Source organism: Arvicanthis niloticus, chromosome 29 (genome assembly GCF_011762505.2).
Source record: "Arvicanthis niloticus isolate mArvNil1 chromosome 29, mArvNil1.pat.X, whole genome shotgun sequence".
Taxonomy (NCBI): domain Eukaryota; kingdom Metazoa; phylum Chordata; class Mammalia; order Rodentia; family Muridae; genus Arvicanthis; species Arvicanthis niloticus.
This window is the reverse complement of record NC_133437.1, coordinates 6,777,922-6,804,917: the sequence shown is the minus strand read 5'-3', so window position 1 is coordinate 6,804,917 and position 26,996 is coordinate 6,777,922. Positions and strand designations below refer to the sequence as shown.

The 26,996-nt window shown below is 41.1% G+C and overlaps 1 protein-coding gene and 1 long non-coding RNA gene across 6 annotated transcripts; one reads left to right on the top strand and one right to left on the bottom strand.

Annotated features, from left to right (window-relative positions):
* Positions 1–3,443: 3,443 nt before the first annotated feature.
* On the top strand, positions 3,444–10,006 carry LOC143440350 (uncharacterized). Of its 2 annotated transcripts, none has more exons than XR_013108086.1 (3): positions 3,444–3,738; positions 7,207–7,241; positions 9,312–10,006. It is a non-coding gene; the product is annotated as an uncharacterized LOC143440350 (long non-coding RNA). The 2 variants fall into 2 exon arrangements; XR_013108085.1 differs by lacking the exon at positions 3,444–3,738 and adding an exon at positions 6,401–6,556.
* A 2,528-nt stretch (positions 10,007–12,534) lies between these two features.
* Positions 12,535–25,241, bottom strand: Arrdc3 (arrestin domain containing 3). Of its 4 annotated transcripts, none has more exons than XR_013108084.1 (8): positions 24,685–25,241; positions 21,006–21,087; positions 19,245–19,392; positions 18,241–18,343; positions 17,636–17,892; positions 17,206–17,368; positions 16,783–16,975; positions 12,535–15,160 (listed from the first exon to the last, which is right to left on the bottom strand). XR_013108084.1 is itself a non-coding variant. In XM_076927072.1 (8 exons), exons 1-8 carry the CDS (start codon positions 24,962–24,964, stop codon positions 15,104–15,106), a joined length of 1,245 nt encoding a protein of 414 aa, XP_076783187.1. In that variant the 5' UTR covers positions 24,965–25,239; the 3' UTR covers positions 12,535–15,103. The 4 variants fall into 4 exon arrangements, 3 of the variants coding, with proteins under 3 accessions (XP_076783187.1, XP_076783188.1, XP_076783189.1); XM_076927072.1 differs by having other exon boundaries at positions 16,783–16,937; positions 24,685–25,239; XM_076927073.1 differs by lacking the exon at positions 24,685–25,241 and adding an exon at positions 22,407–22,541 and having other exon boundaries at positions 16,783–16,937.
* Positions 25,242–26,996: the final 1,755 nt, after the last annotated feature.

The window sequence follows — 26,996 nt, the reverse complement described above, 5'->3', positions numbered from 1 at the left end:
CATATAGCTAATTCAATGATGGCTGGCTATGAACAGAAAGTCCAAGAGCCAAATAGTTGCTCAGTCCATGATGTTGGATGTCTCAGCTGATCTTCAGCAAACACTGGAATTTAAAAGAAGTAGTCTCTAATGCCAGTGAAGGAACAGACTTGCTAGTAAGGCCAGTGCAATCAGGCAAAGAGTCAAAAGCATCTTTATCTGGGCTTTCAGCAGAAGGTATGGCCCAGATTAGAGATGGGTTTTCCAGGCTCTAATGATCTGAATTAAAGGCACATCTTCCTATCTCAAAGATCTGGATTAGAAATGGATCTGCCTAAGTCAAATTAGGCAAAAACCCCTCATAGGTGTGCCCTCCATGTTTTGAGTTTCCGTTAATTCCAGATATAGTCAAGGAGACAATCATAATTGGCCATCACAGTCCCTGAAACCTGGGCTTGTTTCAGCTAGACCCAAAGCCAGCAAGCTCTGCTATCCTTTCACCTACACCCACCTTGGATCTGGTGTCAGGCATGCAGGAAACACCAGCCTTGTTAACCACTGAGACATTTCTCTAGCCCTAAGAAGGTTTATTTGTACTCTTTGTAAGTTAGCCAGGATCTGCCAATCTGTTATAGCAGAATGAACAGCGTTAGTTACCTAGAAAGTAGCAAGTGGCCAACCAACGTTGGCTGTTACTGTCATGTCTACTGGACAGCATTTCAGCAAAGTATGCAGGTTCCTACTTTTTATTCTAACTTCTGAAGAGACGGAAAAACATTTTTAAAATTATACTAAAGTATGCTTGATGGCACATGTGTATAATCCTAGTGCTTGGGAAACAGAGGCAGGAGGATCAGGTAGCTATTGCTGCAAAGTGAGTTCAAGACCAACCTCAGTGCCAATAAGACCTATGTAAAAAAGCTAGTAAAAAAATAAAAATCTAAGATATGCTATTAAACCGAGTCTCATAAGCTATTAGCAAGCCATGCAATCTGTTTAGTGATTTAGCAGCATTTAAAAGATAAAATATGAGTAGATGGGTCATAACAATCAGATGCAATTAAAAACATCAAGGTGTGCTCCCTATTTTACATTCACTCTATTCATCTTCCTCCTTATCATCATCATCACTCTTACAGACACTTACACTTACACTCTTATCATCATACATACAGACACACAGAGTGTCTGTATGTATGTCTCCATGTGTGTGTCTGTGTCTATGTGTCTGTGTCTCTGTGTGTATGCATGTGTATGTATGTTTCTATGTGTACGTGTCTGTATGTGTATGTCTCTGTGTGTATGTTGGTGTCTGTACGTATAAGTATGTATGTGTGTGTCTATGTGTCTGTGTGTGTATGTATGTGTGTGTCTATGTGTCTGTGTGTGTATGTATGTATGTGTCTATGTGTCTGGGGGGGGTTAGTGTGCAGTGTGTGTGTGTGTGTATGCCATGTTGCCCGAGTAGAAGTCAGAGAACAGGTCTGTGGAGTTGACCTTCTCCTGCTTCCCTTATGTGGTTCTGGGGGTTGAACTTAGTTTGTTAGTCTTACACAGCAAGTGCTTTTCCTGTAGAGCCATCTCCATCCCTAAAGTAAGTGTTGTCTGGTGAGATTTATCCCAATACATGTGTCTATTGGTACGTGTATATTCTTGGTTGCCAAATTAAATATGGTTGTAGTTAAAGAGTTGGGGCCACCCACCCTAAGTTTTTTTTTTGCTGCTGCAAATCTGAGCCAGAAGCTTCACGTCTGGGAGCTCCTTGGAATTGTAAAGCTCCATCCCAAACGTGCTAGGATCAGAATGGGCATCTTACCAGGACTTTGGGGTCATTCCCTTCACACTCTGAGGTGGGGAAGCCTTGCTCTAGCTCTTGTAGAGGGTGTGGGGTGGGGGAAAGAGAGTCGCAGTGGAAAGCAATGTGGGAGGAACGTGTATTGGGGACGTGTCATCTGGGTCGTCTAAGGTGACATCTTACAGCAGAATGGAAATGCAGTTCTCTGACATTCTATTTCTCCCCTCCTCTTTGTTCCCCAAACATTTATTACTATTATTATTATTATTATTATTATTTTCTAATTAACCCCCCCCCGTATTCCCCAAACACCCAATTCTAATTTCTCTTTAAAATACCTAGGAAAATCGAGCATTTTGTGTTGCTAGTTCTAGGGTCAGGATCTAACAGAATTGAGTAGCCTGTGTCCATACACAATACATTTAAAGACAGAGTCCAGCTACCATTGAGTTTGTGAGCTTTGGGTGATAACAATGTGGTTTGTGTGGTGTGTGTGTGTGTGTGTGTGTGTGTGTGTGTGTGTGTGTAAATGAATACAAGCTAACTACATGCTTTTACGTTAAGCTATACCCTCAGCCTTCCAGGTAGATTCCCCCATCCCCCTCCCTACAGGTTTTATTAATCTGCAGTCATTAACTCTTCTGTAAGTTTTCCCACTCGAAAGTGATTTAAATATCTGACCCCTAAAGCACAACACTAGGTAATGTATATTGTGCTAGCTATAAGAAAAATGCATCGTTCTGGGTCTCCTGCTCCTTTCAGCTGGCTCCTTGCTAGCTCTGATTACACTTCAAAAGTCTTTGTAGTGCTGTCCCATCCATCCTCGACCTCTCCTGGTGCCTTTTGATTGCCCAGTCTGCTTGATCCCCATGCACTGCCTGTTCCAGGGTTCATTCTGTCCTTCCACTGCTCAGTTTGTATAGTTTGTTGACCTGAGAGGACAAACCCATGTAATCACACTCTAATGTGCTCATGTCAAGAGCCTTGGACTGTGGGGAGGATTAGCAGAGACACTTTCTAGTATATAGGAATGAATATGACACATCCAAGGTATTTGAGGTAATTGTTGAGTGAGAAGGAATATGTTTTCTCTTATGAGTAAATCGTTCCCCTGTGAGATAGTTTAGTCTTTTCTTCTATAAGAATGTTTCTGGCGGTACAGAATTGAAAGCCAGATTCGGCCTGGCTTAGGCGGGGAAGGAAATTTACCAGCTCATAGAACTGTGCACAGTGAGGTCAGATTTCAGGGATAACCAGGCCAGCTTTCCAGCTTAGTTGACCTTTAGAGTTTCTAGTTCTGCCCAGGCCTGTGTCTTAGTTCATTTTCTGTTGCTATAACTGAATACTTAAATCTGAGTAATTTATGTTCTGCAGGGCTGAGATGTCCTGGAACATGGAGCTGCATCTATCGAGGGTCTCTCTGTCAAATCAGTTGGGGCACATGGGGCAGAACTTACATTTACAACCAACCCACCCGTCAGGAACCAATTAATCCATTCATTTGGGCAGAGTCCTCAAGACCCTATCAACTCCCAAAGGTCCTGTCTGTAAACACTAAGACATGAACTCTCGGATTACATTCCTAACACATGAAGTACACATGACCCATAAAACAGAGCAGTCCACCCCAGCTTTCGCTTCACAGTGACTGAAATTGTTCCATCTCTAGGAGCTTTCAGAGGAAGAGAGAACGCTGACCTGCTAACTATTAGGCTAACAGGAGTTTCCTTGAAATCTGCTAAAATTCTTCTGATGTCCTTTTGGGCTACGTTGTCCGGATTGAGTGATTCACCATGGCCTAGGGAACAAGATTAAGTTAACAGAAATACCTGCTCTATAGTGGCTCACGGCTTATCTTGTGGTGAGAGCTGTGACCCAGAGGAATGCTTCATTGGAATCGAAGTGAACAAGAATGCACTAGGCTTTCACTCCACCTTCACGGCCAGGAAGCTCCCACAACTACGGTAATTTCCTCAAGAGTTCTTCCATACACAGTGCCTTGTGTCTTTTTGTGTCTCTGTCTCTCTTTCTCTGTCTATCTACCTACCCCAGTCTGTGTGTGTGTGTGTGTGTGTGTGTGTGTGTGTCTGTCTGTCTGTCTGTCTGTCTGTCTCTGTGGATATGTTTCTCTCTTTGTGTCTTGCTCTCCCTTTTCTTCCTTTTCTCCACAAAAGTAAATAGCTAGAAAAAGTTCTGTTGGTAACATTAGCTTTTCTCAGTGCCAGTCTTAATCTTGTAGGCCAGCAGATCAAGACCAGGGTAGCTCAAACAACAAAAACTTAGTTTCTTATAGTTCAAGAGGCTGGAAGTCTGAGAATTAGGCTGCTTCAGGACTCCAGTGAGAGCCCACATCCTGGCTCATAAAGAATCATCTGTGCCTTTAATTCCAGCACCCAGCAGGTAGACGCAGGAGGGTCTCTGAGTTTGAGCTAGCCTGGTTTACATAGCAAATTCCAGGATGCCCAGGGCTACATAGAAAGATCTGGTCTCAAAACAACCACCTCCACAACAACAAACAACAAACCCCAATCATCTTCTCGCTGTCCTGACACGGCAGAGGCGCGACAGATCTTTTTTTGTCTTCCACTTCCTGTTGAGGATCTTGTTTCCCAGCGTTCTTGCCCATGTTCTGGCTCTTGCATTCTTTCTGTGCCCTCCTTTGCTGTTTGCTGAGCACCGAAGGGTGATAAAGATGTCTGTTTCGAGACGAGCATTCCACCCAATCTCCACTTATTCTTAGCACTTTGACCAATGAGGAGCATCTGCGATCAGAAGGTTCTCTGACCAAAGCTGAGAGTGGTACTCTCTGTAAACGTAGCAATTCGGAAGGCAGTTTGTCCACGCTCATTTAAGGAAGTAACAGTAGTAGACTCCCTGTTAGCTTCTGTGGTTTCTCCAGCTTTGGGCTTTTGATCAGGTTTCCAGTACCAGGCAAGAATTCCCTCATGAGGAGCTCCTCTCAAATCTGCTAAGAATGGAAGTGGTTACTGACCCCATAATAGTCATGCTCCTGTTGCATCAGGGGGCAACAACTGGCGTGCTGGGTCAGCATGTAGCATGCATGAACCACAGTTTTTAATTGTTGTGTTTTCGAGACAGGGTTGCTTTGTGTAGTCTTGGTTGTTCTGGAACCAGCTCTCTAGACCTTGAACCTACAGAGATCTGTCTGCATCTGCCTCTACCTCCCCAGTAGTAGGATCAAAGTCCCCACCACTGCCTAGCTAGGTTCTCCACTTTTTAAGACTGTTCGTGATCTTTCTCAGAATGTACAGCACCTTGCAGCGCTATAAAAACTAGCCGCCAGTACAGCAATAACCAGAACAAACACGTTAGAGGTAGAATCAGTGCTGGGGTCAACTGAGAGTCAGCATGATCTCAAGACTCTGTGGAGTTGACATTTAAGTCAGAATTGTATTACATATAGTATATAATATTTATATAAATGTGTATATATAAATAAATATAAATAGAATATATATGTTATCTATAACATATATCTATCTATATATCATCTATTTATCAGCTGTCTACCTATTATTAATTTGGGACAGTGTGGCGGTTTGATTAAAAATGCCCAATCCATTCAACTAGAGTCTTCAAGACCCTATCAGTTCCCAAAGGTCCTGCCTATTAGGAGATGTGGCCTTGTTGGAGAAAGTGTATCACTGGGGGTGGGCTTTGAGGTCTCAGAAGCTCAAGCCAGGCCTAGTGGTTCACTTTCTTTTCCTGTTGCCTGTGGATCCAGATATAGAACTGTCAGCTCCTTCTCCAGGACTAGGTCTGCCTGCATCTCAACATGAGGATAATGGATTAAACCGTTGAAACTGTAAGCCACTCCCCCCCCCCAATTAAATACTTTCTTTATAAGAGTTCTGGTCACGGCATTAAACAAATAAGTTATTTATAACATCACTGAGAATACAGATACAAAGGAGAAAACAAGTGGAGATAGTGGATGTTTAAATCATGATAGGGTTGAAAAATGGAGGCTGAAGAAATAACAGATCTTCCTGAGAAATTATGAAGAGAGATGTGTGTAAGGAAAGCACCAAACAGCCATCACTTCACCATGCTCATCAACGATCTGCTCATCAACAGCTGCATGACTGTGTGGAACTATTGAAAATGAAATAACAGACCCAGTTCCAGCTTTCTCAGGGTACACACTATACCCATGCTATAACAAATGAATGTGTATTGGCTGACTTTCTTACTGAATGAGTGCTAGGACGTTACACTTCACAAAGTCTTGTATGTATCATGCATGTTTTGGAGTTAACCCAGCTTTTTCACTTCCATCTAAATGAGTGCTTTGAGCACAGTGGGTCATTCATACACTTGAAGACAAGGTGAACCGAGGTGGTTTTCCCATCAGATGAAGGGGTTAATTAGCTTAGTTTTCAGTCACATCATCTGACTGTCAGAACACCGGGTATATTCACAGAGGCATTCCCAGTGGGCAAGAAGCCTGGGCACACACTGCTCTGTGACCTAGTTTCTCCTTGGCCTTGGGTCCTCTCTTGGGTCTACCATGGCCTCTCCTCCCCTTGGCAGGTCAGTACTCCCTGACCTTTTTTTCTCATGCCAGCCCTTTTGCTGGCAGTCTGGCCTTAGAGACTTCTATGTAAACAGTGTGCAGTGCCCCCCCTTTAAGTATTCTACACCCACATGGCTACAGTGTGCAGTGCCCCCCTTTAAACATGCTATACCAATATGACTCTCCTTTAGGAGCTTAGGTCCCAAGGATTTCAAGATTCCCCCAAGCTCTTCTCTTCTTTGACTGTAAGTATTTAACTTTATGGCACTTAGTCTCGTGGGATTGGATTATATTTTATGCTACTGGGGCTTCTTTAAAATAAAGACTAGGTTCAAACCATGGGCCAGAGCCAATTAATAATATATGTTGGGTTACAGTAAAATATAAGAACTTCAAATTATGATAATTCTGGATCTGAATAATTTTTAATTTGACAAGTGTGGGATTTAAGACAGTTACTCAACCTTTATTAATCATGGCTTCTCATTTAGAATTTAGAACATAAAATACATAAAAGTAAAAACATAAAATTGAAAAAAAGAGGTTTATTTAAGGTAATGTAGATAAAGAGATTGTGTATTGTGTTGTTTTAGGAACTTGATAGGATAGTATTTATATAACAAGTACTAGTTATATAAATGTATTATTTTTTATACTTAGATAAATATGTAATATGATTTTTCCACATCACAAATCAATCTATAAGGACTTACAACTTTAGAGATGAAGGGAGACAGAACTACGGTCTTTTCCCTAATTTAGAAATGTATACCCCAGATTACTACCTGATCAGAGCTTTTTGATTTTCGTTTGGCAAGCTAACTTGTCAGTGTTTTTAAAAATTAGAAAATGCAAAGGGTTCATTTTCCTTAAACTATTTTATTTTCCTTTGTAGAGTGAAGAAAAGGAACTGTCAAGAGGCATAGGAAGGTAACATACAAGTCTGCTATACTATATTCCATTCAAGTTGAGTTAACAGTATTTGGGGAGCAGATTTCACTATGAAATAAGAATTTTGGTATCAGAGACTCTGTTTTAGGCTTTCCTACCTCTATCTTAGACCATTTATTTCAGGGGAAATCATGTCTAGCACTCTGTTTCTTCTCAATCTAATGTTAACACCATCTGGAAGATCAGTGTAGAATAAGTGGTGTGAACTGGAGGACACTTTCAATGGAATTTGTCTCTTTCTCTTGCTCTGCCCCTCCCTCCAATCTCCTCTCAAGAAAGCCTGTCACAAGTGTTTTCATCATAAATAAGCAGGCAGGTGGTTTCGTAGTTACTCAGGACTGGCCAACTCTTTAGAAATTTCTTTCCTTCTGACTCTTGTTCCAATTGAGTCCCAAATGCTTTTCATGTAGGTGAATGTTTCCTGGAACAAATTTTATCAAACCAAATGTGTTCCTTATTTACTGGCTACATGCTAGAAATGTGCTATATATTTATAAATATTATATATTCCATGTGATAACACATAACAATTAAATATATTATGGATTATAATGCACATTTCAGCACATATATACAGGTAATAAGGTCATAATAAGTTGTATATTTATTACCTGCATCATAGACCCCTATTTGTGTTAAGAACATTCAAAATCCTATTAATTTGTTCGTGTCTTAGACAAGCTTTCTGTACATAATAGTCGTGGCTACAAAGTAAAGCTGTTCTTAGAACTCACTCTGTAGACCAGGCAGGCCTTGAACTCCCAGAGATCTGTCTGCCTCTGCCTCCCAAGTGCTGCAATCAATGGTATGTGCCACCAAGTCCAGTTCTCTATTAATTATTTGAAATGTACAACTAATTGTCAATCTTAGCAATTTCATTGTTCTATAGAGCATTATAAGTTACTAGCATATTTTTTAACTTTGATTTTTTTGTATGCATGTCTTATCTAGGCACTAGAACTCCAACAGCCAGGTAAAAATGTGTATCATTATACCAAAGTTGGATATTCTGTTATCTTAAGCAAGGTTTGAAATATATAAATAATCAAAGTAGCTGCAAGTCCCATTTGTGGCATGTGGCAGAAGGGTCTCTCCTTACTGTCATTCCTGTTGCAAAAGGGTCTATTTAGATGGAAGAAAATTTAAAAGTTGTGGAAACTTTTAGTGATAAGAATGGCATTTAGGAAGTCACTGCTGTGTTTCTTGTGACTGCACAGAGGAAGACTATGATGAAGTTCACTAATTCCTGGCAACATATACTTCCTCAAACACAGCCGTTATTAGATAAGATTATGGCTAGCCTTAACAGAACATGCCCAGATTCTACTATTTGAAATAAGATAGCTTCCTAATGGAAGCTTGAGCTAATTATTTCCTAGAGTGAAATTAATTTGTACAAACTTTAAGCTGCAGTATTTAAATATTTATATATTTTACAACAATATGGATCTTAAAGATTAGGGTTGATATACCAGGATGTGACATTTTTAGCTGAGTAGGCACTATGAATGGATACTGCTGCAAGGGTCACCAATGTCCTTTTTAAAGATACATTCAAAAACAGGAAGCGAGGCTACAAAGAATTCTACCACAGTACCTGTATGAGGACAGTGTAAGAAGGCCGGCGTTGAGGATAAGCTTCCTGTAAACTTCTGATTTTACAGTTCAGGACTGAGATTGTTCTATTCAGCGTAACTTAGTACACACATTATAGTCTGATTATCCTTCTGTAACTGCACACTATCATGTTACCAAGAAGAGAAGGGGGTGATGCCGGGTCCATTTCCAAGCACAGAGGTTACATTGTATGTCCCACTGTATCTGTTGTTATGTGGTGCTTTGGAAACTTAGGGCTTCATGTGTACTTATCAAGTACCCTGGCCTTTGGGCTACATCCCAGTTCCCCACATTTTTAGAGTTGTATTAGACCAGTAACAATGCACACACATACTTTTGACACATGAAACTAGAACCTATTGGGGTTGCTTACTTTGTTACACTGTGACCAACGTATCTTATGTAAACAACCTAAAACGTTTTGGTTCACAGTCTCAGAGGGTTGAAGACATGGTGAAGAGTTTCAACTTCTCATGGAGGACAGGACACAAAGAGAGGAAACTACATGGAGGAGCCCAGGACAAGATACCAAGCACACTGCTGGTCAGCCTACTTCTCCAAAGTCCTACTTCTCCAAAGTCCTACTTCTCCTCACTGCTGCTCCAGCACACCCACACAGCAGCTCTAGAACACTCAGATCTACACCACACTTTGCATATTCACCCATACCCAGCATATCCTTGTTTCTCTTCTCTTTTGAAAAGACTATTGCATATAACATTCTTCGAAAATCAAAACAACCTTGCTTTTTAAAACTGTACGTGTTGGGGTGCCAGAGAGATGGCTCATTGGTCAAGAGCACTTGCTGTTGTTTATAGATGAGTTTGCCTTCCAGCACCCACATTGTGGCTCACAACTACAGCTTCTGGGGATCTGGTGTACTGTTTTGACCTCCATGAATACTGTGTTCACGATTAAAGAGAAAAAAAGCCCTGTGTGTAGTCTATGCACATGTGAGTTCGTGCTTGTACGGGCACGTTTCAGGCCACACCAGGAACATCTGGTGGTGGGATAGACTCTCCACCTTATTTTTGGACACAGAGTCTCTCTCACAGACTCTGAACCTTGCTGATTGGGCTAGACTAGCTGACTGGCAGTGGCTTCGGGTCCTTCTGACTTTGCCTCTCAGCATTGGGATTGTAGGTGGGCAGCAGTGCTCAACATTTTTACTTATGTGAGACAGGGTTGGCTGGCCTGGACCTCTCTGCATGGAATATACTGAATATAATAGATTTGCCAGCTTCTGGTGAGGACTGGGATTAAAGACTATTGCTACCACACCTGGATTCTTTTTTACTTTTTTATTTTGGGGTGCTGAAAGCAAGTCTCCATGCTTACACTTTCATGCAAACACTTTGCCCTCTGACCCATCTCCTCAATCCAAATATTTTTTGCTACCGATAAAATGTTTTATGAGTTGGAATGTATCTCTTCTTTCAAAGAAATCAAAGAATGAAAAGATAACTATTTTACCACAGTCAAGTGCTTTTGGAAATGCATACTGTTGACACTGAACTCCAAAGATATTACTGCCTATTATTTCAAAGATTACATAATTCTACCTCAAAAATATTACCTTAGTTACTGTACTCTCCCCCCCACCCCCCACCATGAGCAGGCCTGAGAGACCTTGTTTACCACAACAAGGTCAAGTGATAGGATCTAGGTGGAGTTACCCACCTTGGCTGCACAGAACACAGAAGCAGAACTGCCCCTGGGCTTGCCTTGAGACATCTCTGACCTTGACCTGGAATGGACTATGGATTATCCCACCCATCTGAAACCAGGAGGGGTTGTGGGTTGGGTCTTCCCCTTTAAATTGAGAGCTGAACATTAAAGCTTGGGGCCTTGATCAGAGAACTTTGTCTTGGCCTCATCTCTTCTCGCCCTCCTTCCCCCTTCAATTCCCAGTCCCCCTTTCAGGTGAACCCAGTTGACTTGTGGCCGCAGGCGGCTACAAGTTACTGCTCCATTGCTGTGAAAAGGCACCATGAGGGCAACTCATACATAATTGGGGGTTTGCTTATATAAAGTCTGGGCCTAGCTCTGGCTTTTAAAACCTGAAAGCCTAATCCCAGTGACACACCTCCTCCAAGGCCACACTTCCTAATCCTTCCCTAAAGCAACTAGAGTCTAGACATTTAAATATATGAGCCTATGGGCTCATTCTCATTCAAACTACACCTGGGAATTTTTGAGTAGGTAGATTTTGACTCAAAATTCTGAGGTGGACAAACTTTCAAGGCATATGCTGTGGTTGCTGGCTTTAAGCCCTATTGATGGAGCAGGGCAATATTCAGTTGTAAGTTTTTCTTTGGAAAACCCACCTATGTCATTAAGAAATAAGTTCCAAGTACCAGCTAATCAGAGTCTCTTAACTGGACACGGTGGCATGTACTCGTAAGGAAGGCAGATCCTGAGTTTGAAGCCTGTTTGAGCAAGTCTTCTATTTGTCTTTGGAGAACATAAAGTTTTCTGGTCTGTTTAGCTTAGAAGCTAGGATAAAAAAAATATGAAAAGTTTCAGTATAAAAGCACTCATTTCGAGAAATTAAAGGGAAGAGAATGCCCCCAGGGCATTCCTAGATCCAGATGTGTTTAATATAGATCATTCCTGGAATTATTAGTTAATACACTTGTTTCACTGAAGCTGAATAGCGAATACTATTCAATAGTCTGAGTTTCTTTTCTGTAGAATAAAAAGTCCTGATCAAATACAGCAAGACCAATCACTCAATAAATTCATGGAGCAGCTTGACAGTTGAGTGGACCCACAATGCTGTTTAACCTAAATAAGATAGGTAGTCTAGTCTCAATGCACTCCAATTGCAGTTTCACAGGAGTGCCCAGAGCTGGCACGCATTGGTGGTAGAGAACATAGTGTTTTTACTTCCTTAAAAGACCAAATTCACACCTTCAAGAGTGAGCGTCTTATGTAACCTTCTTTCTAGAACAGGGAAATCAACTTGAGCCTTTTGTTCCAGGCCTGGTCCACTCACTGATCTGAGTTCATTCCTTCCTCACTGACCCGTCTCTTCTCATTTGTTAATTACTGAAATGCTTGTGTCTTCCACTGGGTTATGTGACAAATTTACAGTTCAGCTATTTATGTAACACATTATAATTGCATTCAAAATGTATAAATGTCTCTTGGTAACATGGGGATCCCATTCTAAGGAACATAGGTATCCTTATATGTATAAACAATGAAAAAAAAATTAAATTTGATTCCAAAAGGATTTTGAAGATTGCTGATTACTCTAACAGTCAGACCTATTTTTAAAAAAATATTTATTGCTGTTTTTGAAATTTGGAAAAACAGCTCAATGGTTTTCAACCTAACTTATATTGTAGGTCTTCCTATAATGTTAGGACAGGGTATATCAGAGGGGTGTGTGTGTGTGTGTGTGTGTGTGTGTGTGTTTGGGGGTGGGGACTGGCATGTAAATGCTAAATTACCTGATTACATTTGGTTCATTATTTAAAACTTAAATTCACATCTTTTAAATCCTCAGTAATTTCCATCAATACAAATTTAGAAACAAAGCATTCAGAAGGATCTAAGAGTTTAACTGTAATGTTAATAATGTTTGAATGTAGTGTATCACTAATGTGACCAAACTTCAAATAAACTGTCAAACAATTATACAAAAAAAGAAAAAAAAAAAAACACTTTTATTTTCCACAAGGAAGAGCAATAGGAAAAGTTAAATCATTTCCCACATAGTTTTCTTAAAACAGAGCCTACAAGAACATATTCAGCACCAAATAAAAGATTACAACAGCCATAGAATATAATCTATAAAGCAAACATTTAATATTGCACTTTGTTTCGCGAACATTTTGGATTTTACTTTTCCTAAATGAAAAATTAGGAAGCTATCTTGAATACTAGAGCGCAACTGTGACCCTCAGATGTTATGTCAGGAATTGACCAATATTTAGACTAGTGTAATGCCTCTAAAGAGTAAAGAAATACTTAATGAGAAAAAGAAAACTTTTGGCCAAATCTTAAAAGAATTTTGTCACCAGTGCCAATTATCAGAATATTGGTCATTCTTGCTTAATATAGTATTTTGTAGAACATGGTAGTGAGTGCCCCGTGGCCATGCACACCAACAATTGTTCCCTAGTTAAACATAACACAGTCAGGTGTTTTCAGACAGTCCCTCCCAACAAAAACAAAACCACCAAATGCCCTTTATGCCAAATATCCCATCAGCTTCTTCTGAGGGGGGACATTCACAAAATGATTTAACAATTAAAAAAATAATTCACCCCCATTTCCTTATTATCTAGTATTAGTTTGCTACGGGAGCACAAACCCTTTAACTGAATCACTTAAAACGTGATTCATTTTTACAATGGGCTTTCTTCACCCTGTCAGCATTGTTTCAAACATGAATTCTCTTCCATGTTTTCTTAAAGGCCACTTATGGAAAAGCCTATTTTGTATGAAGCTTTAAGACAGTATTTAACCAGGTCAAGCACCAGGCCAGAGTTACTATTATTCTCAGTCACTCTAACTGTGGGTCAGATGGCAAAGTGGACAGATGTAACATCCATCTCACACATATGTTGCAATATCAGAGATGCTGGTGTCACTAAAACACAAGCCAACTCTTACAAAATCACTCTATTTTGTATTTTGAGAAGATGGGGTTTTAGTTGTTTCATGAATGTTAGTATATGGTTATGATCCAACCATACATTATCTTTAAAAATAATTTACTCATGTGTTGCTCTACCTGTATATACTCAAAAGCTAGAGACCTATCAATTCCTCTTACGTGTCAGAAAAAAAATTGTTGGAAAACAGTATTATACACACGGACAAACTAAAGCCACTTGTCCCAGCAAACATTCTGGTATTTCTCCTTCCAAAGTTACACACTTTGGAACAAATTTGGATTTTCTTCTCTCAAATTTGAGCAAATGTATAAATGAAGCTTTTCCCATCATGACCTGGATCTACATATTCTGGCTCATTAAAGTATTATTTTGCATCAGCAAAAATGATTTCCAACATATGTGTTTTGGAGGTAATTAAGTAACTCTGTATAAAAATAAATGCACTTTCCCCTCCCTTCCCTAGTGACTGGACAGCTTCCATTCATTTTTAAAATAATAAAAATAGTTTTTCAGAGCAGCAGCCCTTGCCTCTGCTGGTGCCTGCCCTACTGTCTTTCTCTTCTCAGAGCTTTGTTTCTTCTTATATGTAATGATAAAAAGGGGAATGTGGGTGGGTTATCAGTTTTGTGTATGTCCCATTTCCGAATTTCCCTCTCCAAAAAGCCAACCAAATAACAAGAACAAGAACAAGAACGTAACAGTGCAACACACACAGACGGCATTCCGACAGTTTGGCAAGTGATGCATTCACCTGAGATTGAGTGATGTTAGGCAGTCAGTAACAATGCTGCTCTGCTGTCAATAGTAGAAAGGCAACACTCTCACGGAAGCCAAACCCCAGTCCTACAGAGTCTCTCATTGGCCTCCTGTCTCTTTTCTCCTCGTATCTGTTGCTTATCTACTACAGTAGGCTGCAAAACATACAGCAAAAGGATTGGCTTGAAGGCATTTGATGTTTGTAAAGAAATCCACAATAGGATCCAAGCTGAAGAGGTGATACATGGTCAGCCTAGTAGGACAATTCTGAGCATGTGCATATGCAGGTAGAGTCCAGGCTACATTAACTTAAACAACAACAACAACAACAAAAAACAAACTAAGAAAAAAAAAAAACCTGTCAGTGCGTTTTGTTTTTTAATGTCATAGTTTTTCAAAGCTTTCTTTTGTTCCATGTTGTGCTGACCACAAACAAGTTTTAAGAGTATCAAGAGTCTGGCATAAATGGAAAAAAAAGCTGTAGTGACATTGAACTGCACAATGTAAGCATTGAGCATGTGCAAATTTTCAACTAGGAAGGACAACATCCTTCTTTGCAACGGTGTCTTGACACGGATGAGCACAGGCTAAGAAGGCTGCCCTTAGCACGTGTCAGTTTTAGAGAAGGAACGCTCAGGTCTTCAAGCATGTTGGAGCAGCCCCATGATGCTGCAGGACTGTAAAGCATGAGCACTGGTTGTTTCACGTGTTCGCCATTTGTCTGGGCAAAAGCAATTCCACTTCCTCTGAAAACGTGTCTCCAAGATACTTCTCTGTCCTCAGCCGGAAGAGATACAGTTCGGAACCCACATCAACTTGATTCAGTCAAGTGTTCCTTCAGCGAGAGGGGCATGATGGTCTGTCCTCGGATGACTGATCAGGATTTGGATCAATCTAGTAGGAATAAGATAAATTAACTTGGTAAGGTGTAGGAAGAACACAACACTTAACTGCTTTTGAGTACTAGTCAACAAATGTAGCCAATACAATCAGAGGACATATATAACTTCATAGATAATTATACCCTGGTGTTCCCTCCCTCGGAAGTGCTACGTGGGAATGCAAAGGTGCTAGGTTACTAGCATTACTTATAGTTCTGCATGAATGGCACACGAGTTCCTGGTGGGCCCTCCTGTAGCAGGGCAGTTTCACTCAACATCAGTGGTGTGTACACTCAGTTATACACTGGAATACAACATCAAGCCGCTCATCTCCCTTGTAAAGTCTCTCTTGTTCTTGTCCTAAATGCTAGTGCACCTTTTCCTGAGGCTCTGTGGTTCCTGTGAGACTCAAGGGTCTTCTAGACAAGACTGATCCACTTGAACTTAAATGTGAGACACCCAAAGTGCCCCAGAAATTTTCCATCAGATACACATTTCTGAAGAAAACTGCCAGTCATTGCCTTGAAGTTAAATCACATTCCAGAGCTATTTTAGAGTTGTACAAGTTTTAAATTAACTTATATTCATCTTGAAATGGGCAGAATTCATGAAAAAGTAGATGAAATTAATACTATTTTTATATTCATTAAAAAAAAATTCTCCCCTATGACTACACAAAGTAAGCCGGAAGCAAAAATAAGAAATTTAAGAAGAAAAATACTGTAATAGAATTTGTAAGTAATGGTAGAACATTTTCAGATTCTAACACATATTATATGGACCACAGAAAGATAGGAAAAACATCTAATCAAAAATGTGCAGGAACAGATTCTGATACCCTATAGTCAACTAACATGGTTTTAGGGAGCCATGACTCCAGTTGTGGTGTCACAGCAATTAGTTTCAAAGTACAAATAAGAGCATTTGTGTCAATGTGTATATTATAATAGTGGAATACACTACGTAACCCAGAGAACAAGTCTCTTGATTTGCAGCTATTTTGGTTATCAAGATCAATTTGAAGGGTCCTATAAAAACGTATACTGTTGGCTCCAGCCATGTAAGAAAGTCCTGGACCTGTTGAACCCAAGCCCTTCTGTCCTTTGCCGGCCTGCCCTTCCTGCCTAGACTGCCCCGCCTTTGGAGGGCTATCTGTATTTTAAAGTTCACCTTCTCAGAGAAGCCACTCTGATTTCTAAGCTCCAATAAACTGGTCATTACCTGGGAGGTGATTCTTAACACTGTTAAAGCAGTATTTCGCTTTGAATCTTATTTTTTTCTCATTAGTTTGTGAGCTTATCCAAAGTGCTGATCTTTATTCACGTGTGCCCAGTGCCATCAACATGAAGAGCATAAATCATTTATTTGGCAGTATTTTGTAAAAAGTCATTTGGAAATATGTTATTTTTTCTTATGACTAAGAATGCGAAAATATGCAAGAACTAGATTAGAGAAGGATTATGAATAATATAAATTCTAGCTATTTGATTAATGTTTACAAAATTACAAAGTTACTCTTTAAAATGCTAATGAATCAACTAGAGTTTAAACATCTATTATTTCCTGGGTGAAGTCTTAGGTGTTGAAGTTAGAAAACGACAATCATAACTTTCAATCTGTTTTTAATCTGCTTACCTCTGAATAGAGAGGTGGAGGCAGAAACCGAAACTCCTGGATATAAGCAAACAGTGGTCCTTGAAGAGCTCTCTCAAAATCATCACAAGCACTCACTGGTGCGAGATTATTCCGTCTCTGTTCCTCTGTCACGACCTCCGCATAGCTGGGTGGTGCTGAAGGAGAAAGATACACGCAATTCGAACAACATGTTCTTATGCATGTCAAAATACACAGAATAGTAGATATTAAAAAAGTGTCACGTGAAAGCATAATTATTTGTTTGGTGATTAAAACAAGGGAGACATACAACCAAACTTAACATTAAGGTCACATGTGTTATCTAAGGAAAGGTTCAACTTAACTAGGGATGTAATATACCAAAAACAAAAGAGAAAGTCTTAATAATAATAAAGTATGTTTAGAAATGTATTATCTAATTACCTTCAGGTCTTTCAGGAAGGGACAGACCGAGCCAGTTCATATTCATGCTACACTGACTGCTCACGCTTGAGGTTCTGCTACCAAACGGATGCAGAGGGATGGTCCCGATGACTAGTGGCAAACTGAGGAGCAAATCCATAGCCCCAGGAATATCCACGTATACCTACAGGGACAGAGGCCGCGGTCAGCATTCCAGGTTCTAACCTTCTTTAAAACACAACCTAATTTTGATATTAGTTGAGACCTCCTTTTAGTTTCCAGACAATTTCTCTTTTATGTTGAGTTTTATAGGCTTATGCGAGGTAGAATTAACAATCACAATGTAAAGTTTACACTCCACTATACGTGGGCTGTAAAAACCATATTTGGATAAGCCAGCACTATACTCCTACAACTTTAAGTCATAAGAACCTTATACAGTAACACCTACCATTAGTGAATACTCCACGCGGATTATACTACAGTCAAGGATGGAGGGTGAAACTGGGGGGATTTTGAGCAGTTTGCCATTCCACGTCTCTGTCTTCCCAGATGACAAGGACTCCCCACGTAAGTTCGCTACAAGCTGTTTTACTTCCTTCATTTTCCCTTTGGCATAGAAGGCCTGTGTTTGGTAAATGGCTGCCTTTGGCACTACCATTCGGGAAGAGCAGTTCTCAATCTCAGCAAATATCTGTATTGATTCACCTGCAGAGGGAAGCCATTGAATTGACTATTAGAAAACAAGCCAACACCCACTAGAAAGTGTAGACTTCTGAAGCTCAATTATGCAGCCCAGCTAACTCTGTGGCAGAGAAACTATCGTGGTGGAAGTGAACAAAGCGACTTCCAGTTAAAGCACGACCTGCTACTCATGGGAACACAGGAGAAAAGGGGCCCACAGTTGTAAAAGGAAGCTGGACGGCACAGCAGACACAGCTGTCCTAAGCAAGGCTGGCTGCTTACTGGCTGCTTACATTGGTATTTGTCATGTTCTAAGTGTATATACATAAATATTTAGTTACTATTTTGTGTGGGGTTCAACCTCATACATACCTGGGGTATAGCCCTTCCTCTCAATCTTGGCACTTAAGGATATTGGGCCTGAGGTGCAGAACCAGCAACAGAGTGTCTTTTCTTTTGTGCCTGCTTGGGGTGACTGTAAAATATAAATTGAGAAAAAAAAAAAAATCAATGTACAAACTCATAAAAATGTCACAATATTTTAAAAATCAACAAAGAGAATTGATTTTGATCCCCTAATTAATGGTTTTAAATGAAACCAAACTTGTCTTTATATGAACTTTCATTCAATAAAGAAAAAAAAATGGGTTAAAGGCTTTACACCCTATTCCAAAGTAAAGTTTTAGCCCATCATGTATGTACAAGTAAAAACTAATCAAAATAAACAAAAAACCCTTTCCAAATTCTACATAAACTGTCTGAAACTTGGTTGTAATTCCAAATGGTAACATCTTACTTTGAAAAATGTTAAAAAAAAAAAAAAAAAGTAAGCAAACTGTTCATTTTAAAGATTGAGTTTTATTTCTTTAAAGATGTCATTTGTTTAAACCTAACAGTTTTGGAAGCCAAATTTGAATTAGTCTTATAAAATGCAATTAAAGAGAAATTAAGGTTTTTTTTTTTCATAAAAATGATGAATCCCCATCATTTGACACCTATCCCTAATTGGAATAATGCAATGTTGTAGTACAAAGTTTAGATTGTGACAGTTTCAAGTAAGAGTAGGTGCTATCGTCTTAAACGATGACACTGTTCATCAAACGATTTAGGAACCAGACCTTCTATTGCTGTGTTCTGTGTAAAAGACACTTCACATCACATACTGGTCTTTTAAATTTACTCAGCACAGCATGAGAAAACGAGAGCACATTATTCATTTACTTGTGTGCTCTATTTCTACCATATTTTAAAACAGGCATTTTTAATGAAATTTAATAAAATTGCTTTGTTATAGTTATGGAGATTGCATAGATTAAGTAGCTATTCTTTATGTATTCTTATGTTAAAAAGCAATCCAGAATTCGGTCAGTTCTTACCAGTAATGAAGGAGTGTTGATATCTATGTGCTCAAAGACTGTAAATTCCTTCTTTAATTTTACTGGTAGAAGCCAAGGCCTATGCAACTCGGCTTTCACCCAATAGCGCACACTGCCATGTCGGCCTTCAAATGAGGTAGCAAGTGGTCTGTGTAAAATATAAAGATGGATATATTAATCTTATACCTCTTTCTAAAAATTCAACATTAGATCAGAGTAAACTGTTAGCATGTTGAACGATCTATGAGGTACCACATATAGAAAGGTGTCACCATGTGCTGTTTGTGGACCAATGAGCCACCACATGTATCATTTCTTAAAAATTTCCAAAGGGATAAGTCACTGGGGAAAGATTTTCAAATAATAATAAAAGGTAAATGTCACAGAACTTTTGTTTTTAAAGCCAGAAGAATACAATTCCTTTAAACTACAGAGCCTACTTTTAACGTTGGTGGCAAAATTATGAAAGTTAAATAAACTACTCTTGAAAAGATAAAAATTTTTATACAAAAGTAAAGACTGGTCTCACTATTTCTATTTTAAAAGCCTATATCCTAATCAAACACCCAGAAAAGACTCTGTATACTGCTCTACTTTTGTTAGCCAAGAATTAGAACCTCTTTTTATAGCAACTAATTAAGTATAGCATAAAAAAAAAAGTCTAGGATACTCTCACAATTTCCTTTTTCATAAATTCAGAGAAATGGGATTTTTTTTTTTTATACCCCTGTCCACTTATATTCTAACTCTCCCTTGGCTGCTTCCTAGCTTTGATTTCTAAGGCTTGACAAGAAAAATATTGCCACTAAGCCTATGTCAAAAGAGGCAGAACTGTTTCTCAACTTGGCCAGATTGTAGGGTTTGGTGTTTATAAAAGGTTTCGAGCAGCAGCCTGTCCCATTAGAGAACTGTCCATTGTTGTTACTTACAAGGCACAGGGCGAGACTATCTTGGTAGAAGTGCCACTATTTTACGATGGCTATGAGCTCTACATAAAATTCTAATGTAGAGTGAGTAAAGGCTGAATTAGATATAGTCAAGGCATGATAAACTGTTCCATGAGCTAAATTCATCCTACATACATCAATGCAGGGGCCAGTTTATAGGCTTTAGTACCTGTTAAAAGGCATTATGCAAACATGTTTATGTATTCTATCCCAACAGTCTGTTAAAATGCTAAGAATGTACTACATTCCAAGCTTTCCACTCCGGTGGCTCTGACAAACCTTTCTTTTTAAGTCCAGGTTATGATCTTATGTAATGTCCTCAGTAGCTCTGTAGACAAAAGCTACTGAATTTCTATCTAAAGAACAGGACTGTCCTTGAGTCTTATGTTTACATTCCTAATGTATTTCGAAGCATTTACAGTAGGAGAAAAGATAGAACACGGAACTGTAATCCAGTGAGCCACAGCTCTCTGCTAAGCCAGCGAAGAAGCAGCTCACTGAAGGGTTACTATTTGATTAGCACCTCCTGAATCACCAGTCCTAAATTAAAGATTAATGTCTTATAAGCTTCAAGCACTACTGTAAATTCTAAGAACTGAGTGTGCTTTCTGTAATTTTGCCACATTAAATTAAAAATAGCTCCTTTTACTTAATACACTGTTTTCCTCTATCAAGTTTCTGTAATGAAAAGGGTTTTTTTTTTTTAAACTAAAAAACTAAAAAACTCCGTATTTAAATATGGAGTATCTAATTTTATAAGACTGTGCTTGACTAAGAGTATCCATAGACAATGCCTATTACTTAGAATACTTACGTCTGTGGAAGCTCGAAGCTAAATGCATATTCATGCCTTCCTGAATGAATAGTGTTGAAGCCTTCTTCAGAATTATCATCATCTAAAAGGAAAAAAAAAACAAGAAAACAAAACCGTTGTTATTCTCAGGTGGTCATCGAGAGTGTTCTTCATGATCAGAGCCACGAGAGCTTTCCTCTTAAGCTGTCTGAGTTCTAATCCAACTTCATTATTTGCTCTGGCTAAAATAAAAACCCTAATTCTTCGTTTTCCTCATTCCTCAAATGGGGATGATAAGTAGTTACATTTTATAGGTTGCTTTATTTTAGTGAAAAAAAAAAAAAACAACAATTAAATACGTTCGGTATCCCACTACATGTTTTCTTGGCCACCAGTTGTTTAAAGTGTTTGTGAAATAAAAATTGTAGAATATTCTTCAAATTGCCAGGTTTTGGTGGCTACGGACTTTCTAGAGAAGACAATTCCTGTTGCACCCAGGAAGCAGACAGAGAGTTAGGAGGACCCCTGGGACTCAGGGCCACCCAGAGGGGACCCTGTCAAAAAGAGAGGGGTTAGGGACTGTTTCAAAGCTAAATATAATTGACAATATTCAACACTCAACTGGTTCTAGCAGCAACTAAAATCCGCTTTCGTAAGTTTAATTACAAAGGACAGTATTTAAAAGATGCTTTTTTTTTTTTTTTTTTTACAAAGACACATTTTGTCCAACATCCTTAAGTCTAATTGGGTAGTTTCCATCTGCAGGGGATCGGGGGGTGGTGGTGGTGGTGGTGAGGGTGTATAAGCTTTCACTTAATCCATTTCTTTTGCTCGGATTCATTTTTTTTTTTTGTATGTGTGTGTCATGAAAATAAATTAAAAAATGTGAAAAAGGTCCTGTTGGCCGTTTAGGTAATATACCAAAGTCTTACTTGGTGTGCAATCCTTCTTAATGAGAATGGGTGGGTAGGGTGGGGGCTGGAGCTGTATCATTACACTTCATCTAAGTACTGAAAATACATAAAAATATGACTTTCCTCCCCAAATCAGGGTGACCCGCCCTATCTGCGCCTGCTTCCCGCGCCTCCCGGGGAGCCCCTCTCCAGTGTCAGCCCGAAGGACCGGCCAGGGGAGCCGGGGCCGTCAATTCGCTCCGTCCAAGGCGCCCAAACTTCGCCTCCCTCTCCCTTTCTTCCTCCCGGCTCCCTTTTGTGCCAGCTCAGCAGTCTCATTGAGGCGAGCTGCGGCCGCCGCGCCGTGGTAAACAAGTGCCTGGCTGTCAATCAAGAACTAGACTGGAGCAGGAGAGGACCGGCCTAAACCGGCGCTGAGCAGATCCCAGCCGGCCCGCCCGCCCGCCCGCCCGCCCGCCCGCCCGCCCGCCCGCGCGCGGCCGCGATCCGCGCGCCCCGCTATACATACGGCATACGTCGCCGTGCGGCGCTCGCGCCCGCGCAGCCTAGCCTGCTGGGCCGGGGGGGCGGGGCCACGGCGCGCCGCGCTTCCGCTTTCCACGCCCCAGCCGGTGACCGGTTCAATCTGGCTCAGGCCACCCTGACACCTTCGAGCTGTTACAGCAACGGGGAACTGGGGCGGCGGCGGCGGCCCCGGGGAACAATGGGTGAGGCCGTACTGGCGGCGGAGCTCTTTTTTCCCTGCCCGGTCTCTGTCACGTCTACGCGGGTCAGACAGGTACCGGCCCCGGGGCGAGCGTGGCGCCCGCACCTCCGTCAGTCCCCAGTGGGATTTTTAACCGAGCCTGTGACCCGGACAGTGGCACCTGCGGCGGCTGCAGTGGGCGAAGGGCTGGGAGGACCCGGGGCGCCCAGAGAGGGGCGCGCCCAGGGGCGGAGGCGCCGGGCCGGGAGGGACCTTTACCGGCGCACGCCGGTTCCAAGCCTCGCCCCAGCCGGCGCGAGCCGGCTCGACTCCCCCCGCCCCCCCATACCCCATCCAATCAACGCCTGGCATCGCCTTAGCAACAGGCTAACAAACGTGGCTCCGCCTATCGCCGGGCGCCCGGGGCGGGCGCTCAGCTACCAGGCTAGTTTGAGAGCCGAGCTGCCAGTTTGAAGTCATTGAAACTCTTCCAGCCCTAGGAGCCCGTCCACGCGTAGCCAGGCTAGCCGGGGCACCTCGCGGGGTGCAGGTAGTGATCTTAACCGCGAGATCGTGGGGCAACGGACCTCAAGTGTGCGTCCACAGAAGCCCATCTTTCCTCTACGACCAGTCTTAACTCTTCGAGGAAAAAGCCTTTGTCTCTTCTCATCGTACTAAAGGCTGCAATGTCCAAGCAGGTTCAAACGCAAATTATGTGCTCTGCCTTTTTTTTTTTTTTTTTTTTTTTTAAAAAAAAAAAATGAAACATCAGCGCTGTCATCTGGCATTGTATGGCCCGCCCGTGTGGACGTTGCGGAAGGTGAACTGGGGAACCATTTCAGCACGTAGAATAATACCTCCGTGTAGCTGCTTAAACCCTAAGAATTGGCTTCACCTTCATATCTAAAAGACGATACACTAATTCTGTGTAACTTAAAAGCATCCTTCATTTCTCGCTTGCCTTAAGTTCAATTAGCGTCTCCCTAGGGATGTACATTTTAGATATTAAAAAAAAAATTAAAGTGTGCCTCTATCTGAAAAATTGCCAGCATTTGCACTAAAATAGTGCCTTAGAAAGGAGAAACACAAATTACATAACCAGTTTTAACATTATAGTCTTCTTGGACTAGGAATTAAGTCATCGCCACCACCTGACGCGTGTAACCAATCTGCTGAGAGCAGAGCAAGCGCCCCTCCTCACCATCCCCCAGAACTGGTCCGAAACAGGATTGAACCGCTTCTAACAAAGGGTGGAAACTTAGAAAAACAAGCTTGGAGTCGCCTAGATTTTCACATTGCAGCCACTTAAACGACAGATCGCAAATCTCAGGACCCCTTCTCCCTTTGACAATGCCTTAATCTTCATTTTGTACCCAAAAGCCAAATCCGATGTGCCATATACTTTTCAATTCCATCTGTCTGCCATGGATTTCATTGAATCCACGTTCCAAAGTTAGACATGATGCTCCGAGAAGAAAATTACTGACCCTGAATGGCTTCTAAAACGGATTTACTAGTTTGCATAATGATAGATATTACCCTTTTAAAATAAATAATGCTCTATGTATATTTTAAAAGGAATTGGGAGAAATGGGGGGGGAAACACGTGGGGGTGTTGATGCCATATGTCAAAATAAGCCATGGAAGCCCTTTATCAAAGAACAATAATCAAGTCTTTAAAGTCGTTTGTACGTTAATACCAAAATCAGAAACACCTAGCAACCTTTTTAAAAATGTCACTACAGTTCTTTATTAGAGCTCATTTCTGGATGTAAGGTTGTAAAATAAAAGGAGAAATCCATCATTGGACTGCAGCTTTTGCAAATGAATTTGAAAATATTAGTAAAACGACTGAGTCACATTTAAACACGTTGTAAGGTGCGTATGGCAGATATGAAGCCGGTTACAGATGTAGTTAGGTGCAGTTAGCACTCACTTCGCAGATGCCTGCATGGATTACGGCGGAACACGCTTGAACGTCAAGGAGAAACTACACCTTCTAAGTTTGCTAACCTTTATCAAACAGCCGATTAGAACTGCTAAATGAGATTAAAGTTCTCATGCAAAGAAGTAGAATGTAGTGACTAATATAAAAACTTACCTCTTTCGTGCCCAATTAAGATGTCTTTATGGTTGAAATATTCTACTTCTTCAGTGTAATTCTGTGTATAGGCAGTATTGGAGCCGGCGTTTCTTGATTCAGTCCAGCGTACTTTCGCATGTCCTCTTGCATGAATTTTAAGAGATTTTACTCTGATTTCCCCAGTAACTTCTAAATTTACCCTTCCTGAGACAGTGTCCCCGCTAGAATACACGGGGACATTACTGTCATTAAGACAGTCAAAGCTTATTGTCAAACTCTTTACCTTCCCCAGCACCATGATTATAACAAAATCTATAAAAATATAATGTAAGACCAAAAAAAAAAAGAAGTCAAGCTCGCATATAAGATGTGATCTTCACTTAACACTGATCGGTGTCTGTGCCTTGCAAAAAGAAAAAAAAAATCTTGCAGGCAGGATCAGTGATTGTCTACAAATAGTTCATTGAGATTCTTAAAAAGTCAGGGCAGCAGAGAAGCCGCTGCTCCACACTCCTCGTCTCAGTGGTCTCCTTACAAAGACGGGCGGCTGGAAGCTGCCAGCTCACTTTAAGAACAGCTTTGTGAAAAACAACCTCAGTGCGCAGGCGCAGGCCGCCACTGCGGCCAGCCTCCCTGCGCGCTCCCTCCCGCGCGGCGCGCTCCCCCTCTCGCCGCGCGCTCCCGGTACAGTAGGTGTGGAGCCGGCGCCGCGGACTTCGGTGCATGGGCCGCTGCGATTGGCAGGCGGGTATCCCGCCACCCCCGCCGCGGCCGCAGTGCCGGCCGGCACGCGCTCCCGGAGCTGGGTAGAGGGACCCGGCGGCGCCAGGCCGAGGGTGTGCGCCTGGGCCGGGGACCCGGAGGACGTGCGAGCCGTGGGGGAAGGGGAGAAACCGGTTTGGCAAGCCGCTGGTGGCCCGAGTCGAAGCTAATGAATCTCCAAAGGAAACGTAATAAAAACCAGACCAATATTGTTCAGAGAAGAAAGCATTGTTGACTTGGATAGAAACAACAAAAGCAAGCAGGACTTGTAGGCTGGGTGGCAGTAGACGAAGCCGAGGCCCGAGGAGCCAAAGAACAATGCTCCAGGCAGCTCTTGTCTTCAGCTGCCTTCCCAGACCCCTACAAGCATCAAACCCAACCAAATTGTGTAGTGTGTAGGCCTGACCACTTCCTCGAGGGGAGAAAAAGTCCTTTTTCAAGACACCACCTACTGCTCCATTTGCAGGGAATGACGCGATTACTACTCCTGTATCCTCAGGAATAAGAATAGAGCTCACACCCCTAATTACCACCTCCTAAGAGGCAGTTTGAACGTAGTCATTTACTGACACTGTTTACAGCCGACTGAAAAGTCTTAGCTAGGGAAGCATAGACGGTGGGTTTTGGTTTTTAAGTATGATTTGTTACATAAGTGAGGCTTAATTTTGTTAAGCCTTACTTTTAATTCAACATGCTAATTGCTGTGTTGCATCTTTAAATACAGGCACCTTTCTCCCTTTTCCCCCTAAGGCCTTGAGTAAAAAACGCAATGAATTGTAAACATCACCAGGATTTAGAGGGTAATGTCATACACTAAGATCATTAACAATCAACATAACCTCATAACAGGACTATGTTATAAAATCCTGTATTATTCCTAACCAAAAATGTGGGGGTGAGGTTGTCCAAAGTTAAATACTAGATTCTTTTTGCATGGTAAATCTGGGTAGGTCGAATCACAACAAACTAAACACATTCATCCTGCTGTTTTGTTTAAAAAAGAAAAAAAAAATCTACATTTTCATTTAGTTAGATTTAACTCGACACTTGTACTAAAAAATCTAGAATATAACGATGTCAAGAATAATTACTGGGCAAGCCGTTTGTCTGAAGAGTTTAGCTTGTTATGCATAAAATTACGCATTTGTGCATTTCGGGTGTCTGTTTGTGGGTAGGGGGGTGGTAACTTTCTTCTCTCGGTTGACACCTGGTGGATAATCTAGGTAAAGTACCTAACCCTTGGGCTAAGGGTTGGTAACAAATACTACTGGTGTTTTCCTCCCCCTAGTGGTAACAGCCAGGGCTTTGCTAGAACAAGTTTTGTGCAGTATAAGGTGGATAATGCATTAGACATTCACACAAGACTGAGCAAGGAGTGGAGTTAAAAGTGGGCACAACGAGATCTTACATTAGTTTTTAATTTTTTTTATTTATGTATGTATATCTGTGTGAGAGCATGCATTGTATGTTCTGGAACCTGTTAAGCCAGAAGATAGATGATCTCAGATTCCGTGTTCCTGGAGTTACAGATGTGAAACTGGCTACGTGGTAGGTGTGAGCTGAACTCA

What these genes read in the sequence shown, in the direction of transcription:
- Arrdc3 (XM_076927072.1), bottom strand. Translation starts at nt 24,964, where the DNA reads ATGGTGCTGGGGAAGGTAAAGAGTTTGACAATAAGCTTTGACTGTCTT. An exon ending in CTTAATTGGGCACGAAAGAG is followed by an intron (nt 21,088 to 24,684) that starts GTAAGTTTTTAT and finishes TTTTCCTTTTAG; the next exon opens with ATGATGATAATTCTGAAGAA. An exon ending in CTCCACCTCTCTATTCAGAG is followed by an intron (nt 15,161 to 16,782) that starts GTAAGCAGATTA and finishes TATTCCTACTAG; the next exon opens with ATTGATCCAAATCCTGATCA.